Source organism: Eleutherodactylus coqui, chromosome 1 (genome assembly GCF_035609145.1).
Source record: "Eleutherodactylus coqui strain aEleCoq1 chromosome 1, aEleCoq1.hap1, whole genome shotgun sequence".
Classification (NCBI taxonomy): domain Eukaryota; kingdom Metazoa; phylum Chordata; class Amphibia; order Anura; family Eleutherodactylidae; genus Eleutherodactylus; species Eleutherodactylus coqui.
In genome coordinates this window covers 278,026,798-278,039,398 of record NC_089837.1, presented here as the reverse complement: position 1 = coordinate 278,039,398, position 12,601 = coordinate 278,026,798, and the positions used below count along the sequence as shown (strand labels likewise).

Below are 12,601 nucleotides of genomic sequence, written 5' to 3'. Positions count from 1 at the left end.
AAAAAAAAAGTTACGGCTTTTGAAAAATGGAGATGAAAATCTGCCAAAAATCTTTGCATCCTTAAGCCCAAAATAGGCCATGGCCTTAAGAGGTTAGGGGCCTTTCATATGGAATGATAAGCTTTCAGATTCCTACGATCCAGTGGGAATATGAATGAAAATTATTGAGTCTAAGGCCACTCTCACACATGCCGTCGGCAAACGCTGCAATTTCGATTTTACCACCGTTTTCAGACGCAGGTTACAGCCTCCGACTTTCAGTGCCCACCATGATTGTGATGGGTGATGAGGTGCGCTAAATGCGGCAAAATAGAGCAGACAGTGTTCGAAAATCACAGAGCATGTCTGCAAGGCCCCATTGAAATCAAGCGCTGCGAAATAAGCAGGCGCTATAGAAATAAAGATTATTAATATAATGGGAGTGTTATACTGCCATTACCACAGTGTTTTGAACCCCGCGAAAAAAAACAGACGTGTGAGAGTGGCCTTAATGCTGCCAGTGACTAAACGATGATCGATAATTCGTTTGCTCATCGTTCATTGCCTAGTTTCTGCAAGAATAAAAAAAACAATGACTGGCCTGCGTAAATATGCAATCGTTCATCTAAAGGCCCATTTAGACACAACGATTATCGCTCAAAAAACGATCAAAGCCATCTTTTGAGCGATAATCGCTGAGTCTAACTACACTGGCATTGTGTAGTTTTCAGTGTGCTGAAAGACAACGATGAGTCTCATTAGGGATTCACAGCGGGATACAGCTGATACTATTGTTTCAGCTGTATCCTGCTCCCTGATGACAGGCTAGGTATGAAGAACGCAGCTGTCCAGCTGCGTTCTCCATACCCTGCAAAGAGCGCTCGGCTGTGTAACAGCTGGGCACTCCGTGCAGAAAACAGCTGGATTCAGAAGACAAGTGGGGCAACCCCGCTTGTCTTTTGTATCCTCCGCTCAGAGTGCTCGACTGTATGACAGCCGGGCGCTCACAGTGGGGAACAGCTGGATGCAGAGAAAAAGCAGCCCCCCGCTTGTCCTCTGCATCCTCCGCTGGGAGCGCAAGATGATCGCTCAACGTTTGAGCAATCACCTTGCGCTTAAATGACACAACGATTATCGCTCAAAAGACATCTTTTGAGCAATAATTGTTGAGTCTAAAAGACTACCTTTTTACTGTGAATGGAGAGGATCGGGCAAAAGCGATCTCTGGCACGCTCTGCCTCCATTTCACTCCTGTACAAACATACAGGAAGGATTGTCGCTAGGATGGCTATGAGGCGCTTAAAGGGGTTCCGTCACTAAAATAGAAAAATACTTATCTATTCCTCCCCCATCAGTCTACTTACCAGATCTTCACCTCCCTTATCTTCTCCTGTCTCCTGCAGTCAGGGGGCTCACTTCAGCTCCAGCTGCCTGATTCTTCTGCTTCCTGTGAGGTTACGTACATCAGGTTGGCAGTCTGCCAATGTACATTACATCACAGCTCACAGGCCAGCAGGAGGACTGCCTATCTTCTTCAGAGATTCCTCATGTGAGCTGTCTTTGAAATAGATTACAATTCCTTCCTAGGCAGTGAAGCTACAGCACAGGGATGTGACCTTCACTGACCCAGCAGGAAGGAGTTTGTGATAAAACAGCCCTCATAACAAGCTGGGCCCAGCCTGCAGTAAGCTGACCTGGGGCACTGGAGAAGCTCAACCAGGAGAAGATGTGATAAGGAGACAGACAGGGAAGGAATAGGTAAGTTTAGATAATTTTTCTTTTAATGACAAAACCCCTTTAAGCGCCCGACAGTTGTCCCATGTAAAACGATCCTAAGCATGGTCACACACTGGTGAATATATGGAAAAGTTCACAATTTCAATATAAGGAGCAGCATGTTGTACTCTTAAAACAATGTCTTGGATGGCCTACAATATTCTATCTAGATTACTGTAATTCTTTGCACATGTATTACATTTTTTGGAAATATAATACATAATACAAACATAATACAAAGGACACACAATAGTAACTATGGATCACACATTGTTTACAAACCTTGAGATGATCCAATTCCAGTAGCCAATGGAAACACGAAGCTGTAAAAATAAAGAAGCATAGTAAGATATTAAACTGTGTTCTTGTTTGTCTATTTTTTTTATTATCCTATTATCTTGTCTGTATTTATTTGTGAGAGCAGTACTCGACAACCTTGATTGTTGAGCAACTTGAGACAAGAAAACCAGTCTGGCGGCCTTGTTATTATCAGCACCGGCTCTCCAATAGAAATCCATATCCTATTCTGAACATGTTTTTATTTATGCTTATTATGCACGATAGAAAATACACTTGTTTTACTTAACCTTATAAATTGAGATGCAGCATTAATAAAGATCAGATGATTTCCTTTCACATTCAAAGTGTGTGTGATTTGTAAGCTTCTTCGAGCACGAACATTGCTGCTGGTGCATTATGTCTCCACCAGAATTATGGGTGGAGACATGGGTTGGCTGGGTGGTGGTAGAGGGAATGCCCACAGCTTTTGATTGGCTGGCGGATACACACCTTCACCGAGCTGAGCCAGCTTGGTGAAGACGTCTAAAGCCTTCACAGAGGGAGGGAGCTCCCTCTGTTGTGCACTCAGCCGGTTGTCATGGCAACAGGACGCCAGATACAGGCATCCTGCTTTGTCATTCAGGAGCTCCTTGGGTGAATCGACCACAGCGGCAGCTAGCTCAGTCTCCAGCTGTATCAGCAGGGGTGAATAGGTGGGTTATAATAGGCAACTTAGGAGCTCTGACAGTGCTGTATCTGCAGGGGTGCATCGGAGCAAAAACCCCCGCTGTTAACCCCCTTATATGCCTTGAACAATATAGATAGTGGCGTGTCAAGGGTTCACAAAGGGAGCGTTTTCCCTCGGTGACATCATTGCACCCATCCGATATAATCATGGAGGGACGATGGGTTGCCATGGCAGCAGGACACGACATACAGGCGTCCTGTTTGCCTTTGCCTACATAAATAGTGTAAAAACACAAGAAACAGAGGGAAAAAAAATATTTAAAAAAAACCCAAAACAACTCTTACCCATTTTCCCCTATTTGCATGAAACACATTAAACATTTAAGCAAAACGCCACATACGTAGTATCACCGTGTCCACAATTACCAGTACTATAATTTGAGCATACTAATAACCCTGCGCAACACAAAAAAAAACGGAAGAAAAAAAAAAAAAAAAAAAGGCAAAGTGCTTATTTTAATAATTTTACCTCCAAAACAGTGCAGTAAAAGTGATCAGGAAAACCATATGTACCCCCAAAATGGTACAAATACAAACTACAGCTCATGACGCAAAAAAACAAGTCCTCACAGAGCTCAGTCCATGGAAAGATTAAAAAAAACGTATGCGACTTTCAATGCAACAATACAAATATAGTTAAAATTTTAAAAACAGAAGGGTTTTTATTGTGCAAAAGAGGAAAAACCTACCAAAATTACTGTATATACTCGAGTATAAGCCTAGTTTTTCAGCTCATTTTTTTGTGCTGAAAAAGCCCCCCTTGGCTTATACTGGAGTCAGGGAAGGCTTAAAAAAATAAAAAAATAAATAAAACCTCCATACTCACCTCCCAGCCGGCGTCTGTCTGGCAGGCTGCTTGAATTCTTTCCGCTGTCATCCCCCGCCGTCCTCTTTGCTCGACTCTGTCATTCCCCTGCCATCAGCGTTGTGTAAGTAAGAGCTGTGATTGGATCGAGCGTCAGCCAATCACAGCCGATGCTCGATCATTCACGGACATTCAAACGGCTTTAGAATTCTCCCCACCGTCATCTCCCTGCTAGGCTTTCAAATCCTCTGCCGTCAGTGCTGTGTAAGTAAGCGCTGTGATTGGATCGAGCGCCAGCTGTGATTACTTACACAGCACTGACAGAGCCATGCAGAGAGGATGGCGGGGGATGACAGTAGGGAGCATTCAAGCAGCTTGTCGCAGAGACACAGACGCCGGCTGGGAGGAGAGTATGGAGGGTTTATTTTTACCTAGTATATACTCGAGTCAATAAGTTTTACCAGTTTTTTGTGGTGAAACTTATTGTCTCGGCTTATACTCGGGTCGGCTAATACTCGAGTATATACGGTATGTTTTTGGTATCGTTGAAATCGTACCAACCCCAGAAAAAAGAATTTTGTGTTGTGTCATTAATTGCATTTTTGCAGCTGTCTGAACAGGGAGTCCTACTAGTAATTATTAGGAAATAGTACCAGTGTTTTTGGTGGCGCAATGCACCACTGACTGATATAATATAGTGAAAGGGATTGGAGTTGTAGGCATAAAGCTGCTGTTTTAGGACCTGCTGGTTTAGGACCTTGAAGGATACAATTCTTAAAGGATACAATTTATTTATAAGAAACAGACCTAAGAAAAAAAAAAGGGGGGGGGGGGGGGGGAGGAGGTGTTGCATTATAGGTTAGGAAAACATTTATTTCCACAGAGATTCAAACTTCAGAGTATGGTAGTTCTGTAGAAACTGTTTGAGTAAGAATACAAGTAGAGAACAAAAACAACGTTGTAGGCATTTACAGTATAAGTGTGTCTTGACGCCACCGGAAGCTAGGGTTTAACATAGCTTCCATGGAGGAACGCTCCTGTCACACCCCTAGCTTCCGATAGGTGCAAGATGAAGGTCCTGGAAGGTCCTAGGATTAATTATACCGCAGTCGCCACCAGCTGTCACTGACTGTCCCCCGCCGCTGTGGCCTCCCAGCGGCATTGAGTGAATATTCCCCCTGCACTGTATGGGCCCCCTGCGGTATTCTGCGGCCAGCAGCTCTCCGGTGGCTTATCCGCCACTGCATCAGGCGCACCACCGCAGCTCACCAGCGCAGACATGTGCCGGCCGACGGCTGTGTCCGGTGACTTCTCCCCCACACCATGGAGGTGGCGGACTGTCAATGTGCTTGCGGGGCGGGCAGACTGTCAATGTGCTTGCGGGGCGGGCAGACTGTCAATGTGCTTGCGGGGCGGGCAGACTGTCAATGTGCTTGCGGGGCGGGCAGACTGTCAATGTGCTTGCGGGGCGGGCAGACTGTCAATGTGCTTGCGGGGCGGGCAGACTGTCAATGTGCTTGCGGGGCGGGCAGACTGTCAATGTGCTTGCGGGGCGGGCAGACTGTCAATGTGCTTGCGGGGCGGGCAGACTGTCAATGTGCTTGCGGGGCGGGCAGACTGTCAATGTGCTTGCGGGGCGGGCAGACTGTCAATGTGCTTGCGGGGCGGGCAGACTGTCAATGTGCTTGCGGGGCGGGCAGACTGTCAATGTGCTTGCGGGGCGGGCAGACTGTCAATGTGCTTGCGGGGCGGGCAGACTGTCAATGTGCTTGCGGGGCGGGCAGACTGTCAATGTGCTTGCGGGGCGGGCAGACTGTCAATGTGCTTGCGGGGCGGGCAGACTGTCAATGTGCTTGCGGGGCGGGCAGACTGTCAATGTGCTTGCGGGGCGGGCAGACTGTCAATGTGCTTGCGGGGCGGGCAGACTGTCAATGTGCTTGCGGGGCGGGCAGACTGTCAATGTGCTTGCGGGGCGGGCAGACTGTCAATGTGCTTGCGGGGCGGGCAGACTGTCAATGTGCTTGCGGGGCGGGCAGACTGTCAATGTGCTTGCGGGGCGGGCAGACTGTCAATGTGCTTGCGGGGCGGGCAGACTGTCAATGTGCTTGCGGGGCGGGCAGACTGTCAATGTGCTTGCGGGGCGGGCAGACTGTCAATGTGCTTGCGGGGCGGGCAGACTGTCAATGTGCTTGCGGGGCGGGCAGACTGTCAATGTGCTTGCGGGGCGGGCAGACTGTCAATGTGCTTGCGGGGCGGGCAGACTGTCAATGTGCTTGCGGGGCGGGCAGACTGTCAATGTGCTTGCGGGGCGGGCAGACTGTCAATGTGCTTGCGGGGCGGGCAGACTGTCAATGTGCTTGCGGGGCGGGCAGACTGTCAATGTGCTTGCGGGGCGGGCAGACTGTCAATGTGCTTGCGGGGCGGGCAGACTGTCAATGTGCTTGCGGGGCGGGCAGACTGTCAATGTGCTTGCGGGGCGGGCAGACTGTCAATGTGCTTGCGGGGCGGGCAGACTGTCAATGTGCTTGCGGGGCGGGCAGACTGTCAATGTGCTTGCGGGGCGGGCAGACTGTCAATGTGCTTGCGGGGCGGGCAGACTGTCAATGTGCTTGCGGGGCGGGCAGACTGTCAATGTGCTTGCGGGGCGGGCAGACTGTCAATGTGCTTGCGGGGCGGGCAGACTGTCAATGTGCTTGCGGGGCGGGCAGACTGTCAATGTGCTTGCGGGGCGGGCAGACTGTCAATGTGCTTGCGGGGCGGGCAGACTGTCAATGTGCTTGCGGGGCGGGCAGACTGTCAATGTGCTTGCGGGGCGGGCAGACTGTCAATGTGCTTGCGGGGCGGGCAGACTGTCAATGTGCTTGCGGGGCGGGCAGACTGTCAATGTGCTTGCGGGGCGGGCAGACTGTCAATGTGCTTGCGGGGCGGGCAGACTGTCAATGTGCTTGCGGGGCGGGCAGACTGTCAATGTGCTTGCGGGGCGGGCAGACTGTCAATGTGCTTGCGGGGCGGGCAGACTGTCAATGTGCTTGCGGGGCGGGCAGACTGTCAATGTGCTTGCGGGGCGGGCAGACTGTCAATGTGCTTGCGGGGCGGGCAGACTGTCAATGTGCTTGCGGGGCGGGCAGACTGTCAATGTGCTTGCAGGGCGGGCAGACTGTCAATGTGCTTGCAGGGGCTTGGAGGGCGAACTGTCAATGTACTTGCGGGGTAGGGGTGCGGACTGTCAATGTACTTGCAGGGTAGGGGTGCGGACTGTCAATGTACTTGCGGGGTAGGGGTGCGGACTGTCAATGTACTTGCGGGGTAGGGGTGCGGACTGTCAATGTACTTGCGGGGTAGGGGTGCGGACTGTCAATGTACTTGCGGGGTAGGGGTGCGGACTGTCAATGTACTTGCGGGGCAGGGGGCGCGGACTGTCAATGTACTTGCGGGGCAGGGGGCGCGGACTGTCAATGTACTTGCGGGGCAGGGGGCGCGGACTGTCAATGTACTTGCGGGGCAGGGGGCGCGGACTGTCAATGTACTTGCGGGGCAGGGGGCGCGGACTGTCAATGTACTTGCGGGGCTGAGGGGGCGGCCTGTCAATGTACTTGGGGCAGGGTGGGGGAGGAGCAGCTGTCATAAGTTGTCGCACGGAGTGGGGGCTTGTCATAACTTTTCACCTCTTAGTGTAATCCTGCCTGTGGAGGGAGGCGAAGAGGTGAGCTGTGACTATTGTAAATGGTTGGTCCTGTGTTATCTATATATGTGTCTTATCTCAGTGTAATCCTGTAGGTGCAGGGAAGAGAGGAGGTGAGCTGTGACAGTACTAGTGTACCTTGACACCACCCAAACTGGTGGGTGTAGCCAACAGTTAGGCTGCTTGACAGCCAGGTGATGCCCAAGTGCGCGATTGGCTGCACTCACCCCTCCAGTGCTAAGGAAGCCATCTGCTGTCTTGTGGGCGAGTGATACCGCCGCTGTGCGTTGTCCTGGGCTGCTCCTGTGTTCGGCCTCCCGGGGGCTGGATGGCCGGCATACTCAGCACTGACGGTGGGGACAGCGTGCTGAAAGACCACGATGAACCTCATCAGTGACTCACAGCGGGATACAGCCGATACTATTGTTTCAGCTGTATCCCGGTCTCTGATGACAGGCTGGGTATGAAGAACAGAGCGGTCCAGCTCTGTTCTCCATACCCCACTCGGAGCGTTTAGCTGTATAACAGCTGGGCGCACCAAGCAGGGAACAGCTGGATGCAGAAGACAAGCCGGGACACCCCGCTTGTCCTTTGCATCTTCCGATCCGAGTGCTCGATTGTATAACAGCCAGGCGCTCGGAGCGTGGAACAGCTGGATGCAGAAGACAAGCGGGGACACCACGATTGTCTTCTGCATCCTCCGATCAGAGAGCAAGGTGATCGCTCTTCTTGAGTGATCCTCTTGCGCTGTAAATGACAACGATTATCGCTCAAAAGACATCTTTTGAGTGATAATCGTTGTGTCTAAATGGGCCATTAGAGGGGGCAGAGCCTGGGCGGGGAGAGACTGTAGATTAGTTGAATACAGGTGGGCGGGACCAGGACGGGAGCTGTGAGACTACGAAACCTTGCTTTTTCATGTGTACGTGTCTTACTGCCATCGGGAGCGTGCACACAGAGGGGGGAGAGTGCAGGGCATTGTGGGAAGGCAGCACAACAGCACTATCTTTGAAAGATGCATTGAACTTCCAATATCAAAGTAAGAAACAGACATTCCAGCTGATCTGCCTCCCATTTTGAGCCCCTGTATGCTGTGTGTTAGGCTGCTTAGTGAAAGGGAAGCATCATTTTTATTAAAAAAAATAAAAAATTCACCCAGCGTGGTTGGACAACGCCTTTAACTATACAGACATTTGTTGGAAATCTTCTCTCAGGTAAAAGTAATGGTTCTAACAAATTCTTATCTATTCTTGCTGACAACTTTATCTTCCCAAAGGTAGAAGAAAAAAAATCTGCTATCTTGGACCTAATTCTTACCAACAGGGAGATAATGTTTGAGGAAGTATCAGTGGCTGGGACCTTAGGAGGCAATGATCATGCCATCCTTGTATTTTGGATAAAAAGGGTAGGAAGACCTGAGAAAACTCAGATCTCAAGGGTGGATTGCAGAAAGCCATATTTTGATAAACTCGGAAAGAGAATAGGAAGAATCCAATGGCTGGAGTTCTTAAGGACAGGAATGTCCTTAGAAGCATTTAAAGCAAGCATTTGAAGCAACCTGGACGAACACAAAACTTGCACACATGTTAAAAAGAGAGAAAAAAAAAAAGGTTGTTCAGCAAATGGAAAGAGGGAGGACTATCTAAAGAAGAATATAACGTGGTTCGCAGAAACTGTAGCGCAAGTGTCAGAAAAACTAAAGCCAATAAAGCAATAAAAACATATTTTGGGGGTATGTCAAAAGCAAAAGAAAAGTCAAAGATGTTATTCAATGCTTACAAGATGAAAATGGTGAATTCATTAAAAATTATGTTGAGAAGGCCAAACTTTTAAATTCCTATTTTGTATCCGTTCTCTCTCAAAAAGCAGATGGAACATAAACTGATCTTTCCTGTGCTATTGGGGGAATAAAAGAATGCAGGCTATCTATAAGCAGAGAAATGGTGAGGGAACAAATAGCTAACTTAAGTGAATTCTGAAGGTCCAGATGAATTGCATCCTAGGATACTAAAGGAAACAGCAGAGCTAATTGCTGAACCACTTGGCATAATCTTTGAAAACTCCTCAAGAACAGGAGAAGAGCATGTATGCAAGTACTTGGATAAAAACGGAGTAATTAACCAGAGCCAGCATGGGTTTGTAACAAAGTCATGCCAGATGAATCTAACTTTCTTCAATGACATAATCACCGACAGGGTTGATCAGGGAAATGCAATATAGTATATCTTGACTTTGGTAAAGCATTTGACTAAGTATCTCATACTATACTAATTGAAAAAATGACCAAATATGGGATTGACAAGGCAACTGTCAGGTGGATTCACAACTGGCTGAGTGATTGTACTCAAAGAGTGGTCATAAATGGCTGCACATCCAAGTGGAAGAATGTATCAAGTGGGGTACCACAAGGCTCTGTCCTAGGCCCAGTGCTGTTCAGCATTTTTATAAATGATCTGGAGGAGGGAATTGATGGGTAACTGATCAAATTTGCCGACGATGCAAAGCTAGGAAGGATAGCCAACACTAGGAAAGAGAGAGAGAGAATTCGAAAAGATCTAGAAAACCTTGAACAGTCCTATATCTAGGTAAGAAAAATGAAAAAAAGCACATACAGAATTGGAGGAATTCCGCTAAGCAACAGCACATGTGAAAAAAACTTGAACACTAATAGACAATAGACTGAACATGAGTCAACAATGTGATGCAGCAGTCAAAAAGGAAAACACAGTTCTGGGCACCACACTTAAAAAAAAGAAAATAGACAAACTGGAGCAAGTTCAGAGAAGAGTTACCAAGATGGTAAGTGGTCTGCAAAGCATGTCCTATGAGGAACGATTTAAGGATCTGGGAATGTTTAGCTTGCACAAAACAAGGCTGAAAGAAGACTTAATAGCTGTCTACAAATATCTGAAGGGCTGTCACAGTGCAGAGGGATCAGCCCTATTCTTATTTGCACAAGGAAAGACTAGAAGCAAGTCTACTATTCTATGACCTATGATGTCACTGCCATTGCTTACATGAGTGTGTCACACACACATGGCTCCGCTATATGTGCGTCACGCGGGGCGTGCACGGCTCCACTACATGCGGGGTGCACACACAGCACACATGGCTCTGCTACATACATTGTTAATCAGCATCTGCTGGTTTAGGATTTGTGAGGACGTCACCATCACGTGAACACTGGGCGGAGCTAAATGCCAATGACTAATCACATGATGGTGACATCACAGGTCCTGTCAACATATGGCTGCTGTCAGGCTCTACATGTTTTATGCTTTAAGACCTGCAATAGGAAATGAGATGACGTCACCATCATGTGATCAGCTGTGGAGCATGTAACACTCATGGACAAGTGGTCGTTAGCACTTTGCTGGATAGGTTTGGCATGTACTTTGGGAGCTTGGCACACTGCAAAATGAAGGCAGTAATCTAATTGGCTATTATGTGCAAGCAACTGCATTTTTTCCCCAAAATGTGTTTTAGGCGATAGTCCCCTATGCGACTTCACACATATTTCCAATAAGTTGCCTGACATCACAGCCTAACGGTCCTTTTATATGAGCTAACAGTTGTTTAACCCCTTAGTGACAAAGTCTGTTTGCATCTTAATGACCAGGCCAAATTTTGGAAATCTGACACGTGTCACTTTAACATAGTTAAATAACTCTGTAAAGGTTTTCCATATCCAAGTAATTCTGACATTGTTTTTTTGCCACATATTGTACTTCATTTAGGTGTTAAAAATAGACCAAAAGATGGAGTATCCAAATAGTTAAGAAACACAATTCAAAAATACTGCTCCTCCAAGAGACCCACTTTAAGGGTGCCAGACACTTCTTACCAGGGAAGCTGTTCTCGCAATCCTTCCACAACTCCCACCCCTCATCAGCCTCAAAAGGGGCATCAATCCTCTTCCACAAGTCGGTGTACTTCACCCAGCTTGCGGAATACTCGGATCAGGAGGGTCGAGTCTTATTCCTAAAAGGGTTACATTAACGGGGTTAAATTAACTATAGCAAACCTGTACGCTCCTAATACCCACCAAGTAGAATGGTTACACAAACAGATCATAACCCTTAGGGAATTTGCCGAAGGAAAGATACTACTGGGAGGTGACTGGAACGTGACCCTAAACCCACTCCTCGATTTATCAAGGGGCAAATCCCAGGTCTCGCAGGGACGCATCAGCAAATTTATTAAAGCACTGAATGACCTGAGTGTAGTGGATGTCTGGCGCACGCTATACCCCTCGACTAAAGATTATACGCACTTCGCACAACCACACGCATCTTATCAACGAATAGATTACCTCTTTACCTCAGTAACTCTCCTTCCAAAAATATCACGAGCTGAGATTGATGTGATCTCAATATCGGATCACGCTCCCATTCATATAGACATTAAAATAGCTAACAACGGCCCAAAGGAATGGATTTGGCGGATGAATGACACGCTTCTCGACAGAGAAGAAGACAGAATACTTCCGGTTGAATGGTGATAAGGACCTCAGGACCCCTATAGTGTGGGAAGCACATAAGGCGTACATGAGGGGAGCCCTTATTGCTTTGGGATCCAAACACAAGCAGCAGCAAAACAAAGCCATAGACACACTACTTTCCCAAATAGCGAAATTAGAAAGGATATCCAAACGATCTCTCGCTAAAAAGAGCTTAGATGACTTAATAGAAAAAAAGAAGGGAATTGAACCGGCTAATAAAATCTAGATTTAATAGGAGACACCTTTTCCTTAGGCACACGGTTTACATCCAGGGAAATAAGGGGAGCAAATACACAACGGCATTCCTCAAGAAAGCCAAAACTAGAAAATCACATCAACTCAATAAAGGACCACATGGGTAAAGTAAGGACTACATCCCAGGAGATAGCGCAGGTCTTCCAAACTTTCTATACCAAGCTGTATAACCTAAGAGATCACCCAACTTTAACAGAAAGAGACTCACAAATATGCAGAATTAATGCCTTCCTAGAGACACTAAATCTCCCCAGACTGACCGAAGCAGATGCACAAGCTCTAAATCTTACCTGCGACGGACCAAGAGATAGATGACTTAATAACATCTACCCCATCAGGTAAAAGCCCAGGCCCGGACGGCTTCTCCGCCACATATTATAAAACGTTCAAATCAATCCTCATTCCGCAAATGAAAGATCTCTTTAACTCCCTCCTTCAGGGGGATGTATTTCCCAAACAAGCTTTAGAAGCCCACATTACCCTCATACAAAACGGCGATAAAGACCCAGAAAACTGTGCAAATTATAGGCCAATATCACTCATCAATGTGTATGTGAAAATCTGGGCGAAACTCCTT

General features: G+C 47.6%; 1 protein-coding gene across 3 annotated transcripts in view; it reads right to left on the bottom strand.

Annotated features, from left to right (window-relative positions):
- Positions 1-12,601, bottom strand: part of SYNRG (synergin gamma) — a 242,020-nt gene that overhangs the window by 201,669 nt on the left and 27,750 nt on the right. For 2 of the 3 annotated variants that reach the window (XM_066609210.1, XM_066609193.1), the window contains exon 2: positions 2,038-2,078. In XM_066609210.1, the coding sequence (XP_066465307.1) occupies positions 2,038-2,078 (41 nt within the window). Of the gene's footprint in view, positions 1-2,037; positions 2,079-11,112; positions 11,201-12,601 lie in introns of those variants that run through there. The other variant, XM_066609202.1, reaches the window with a different exon arrangement.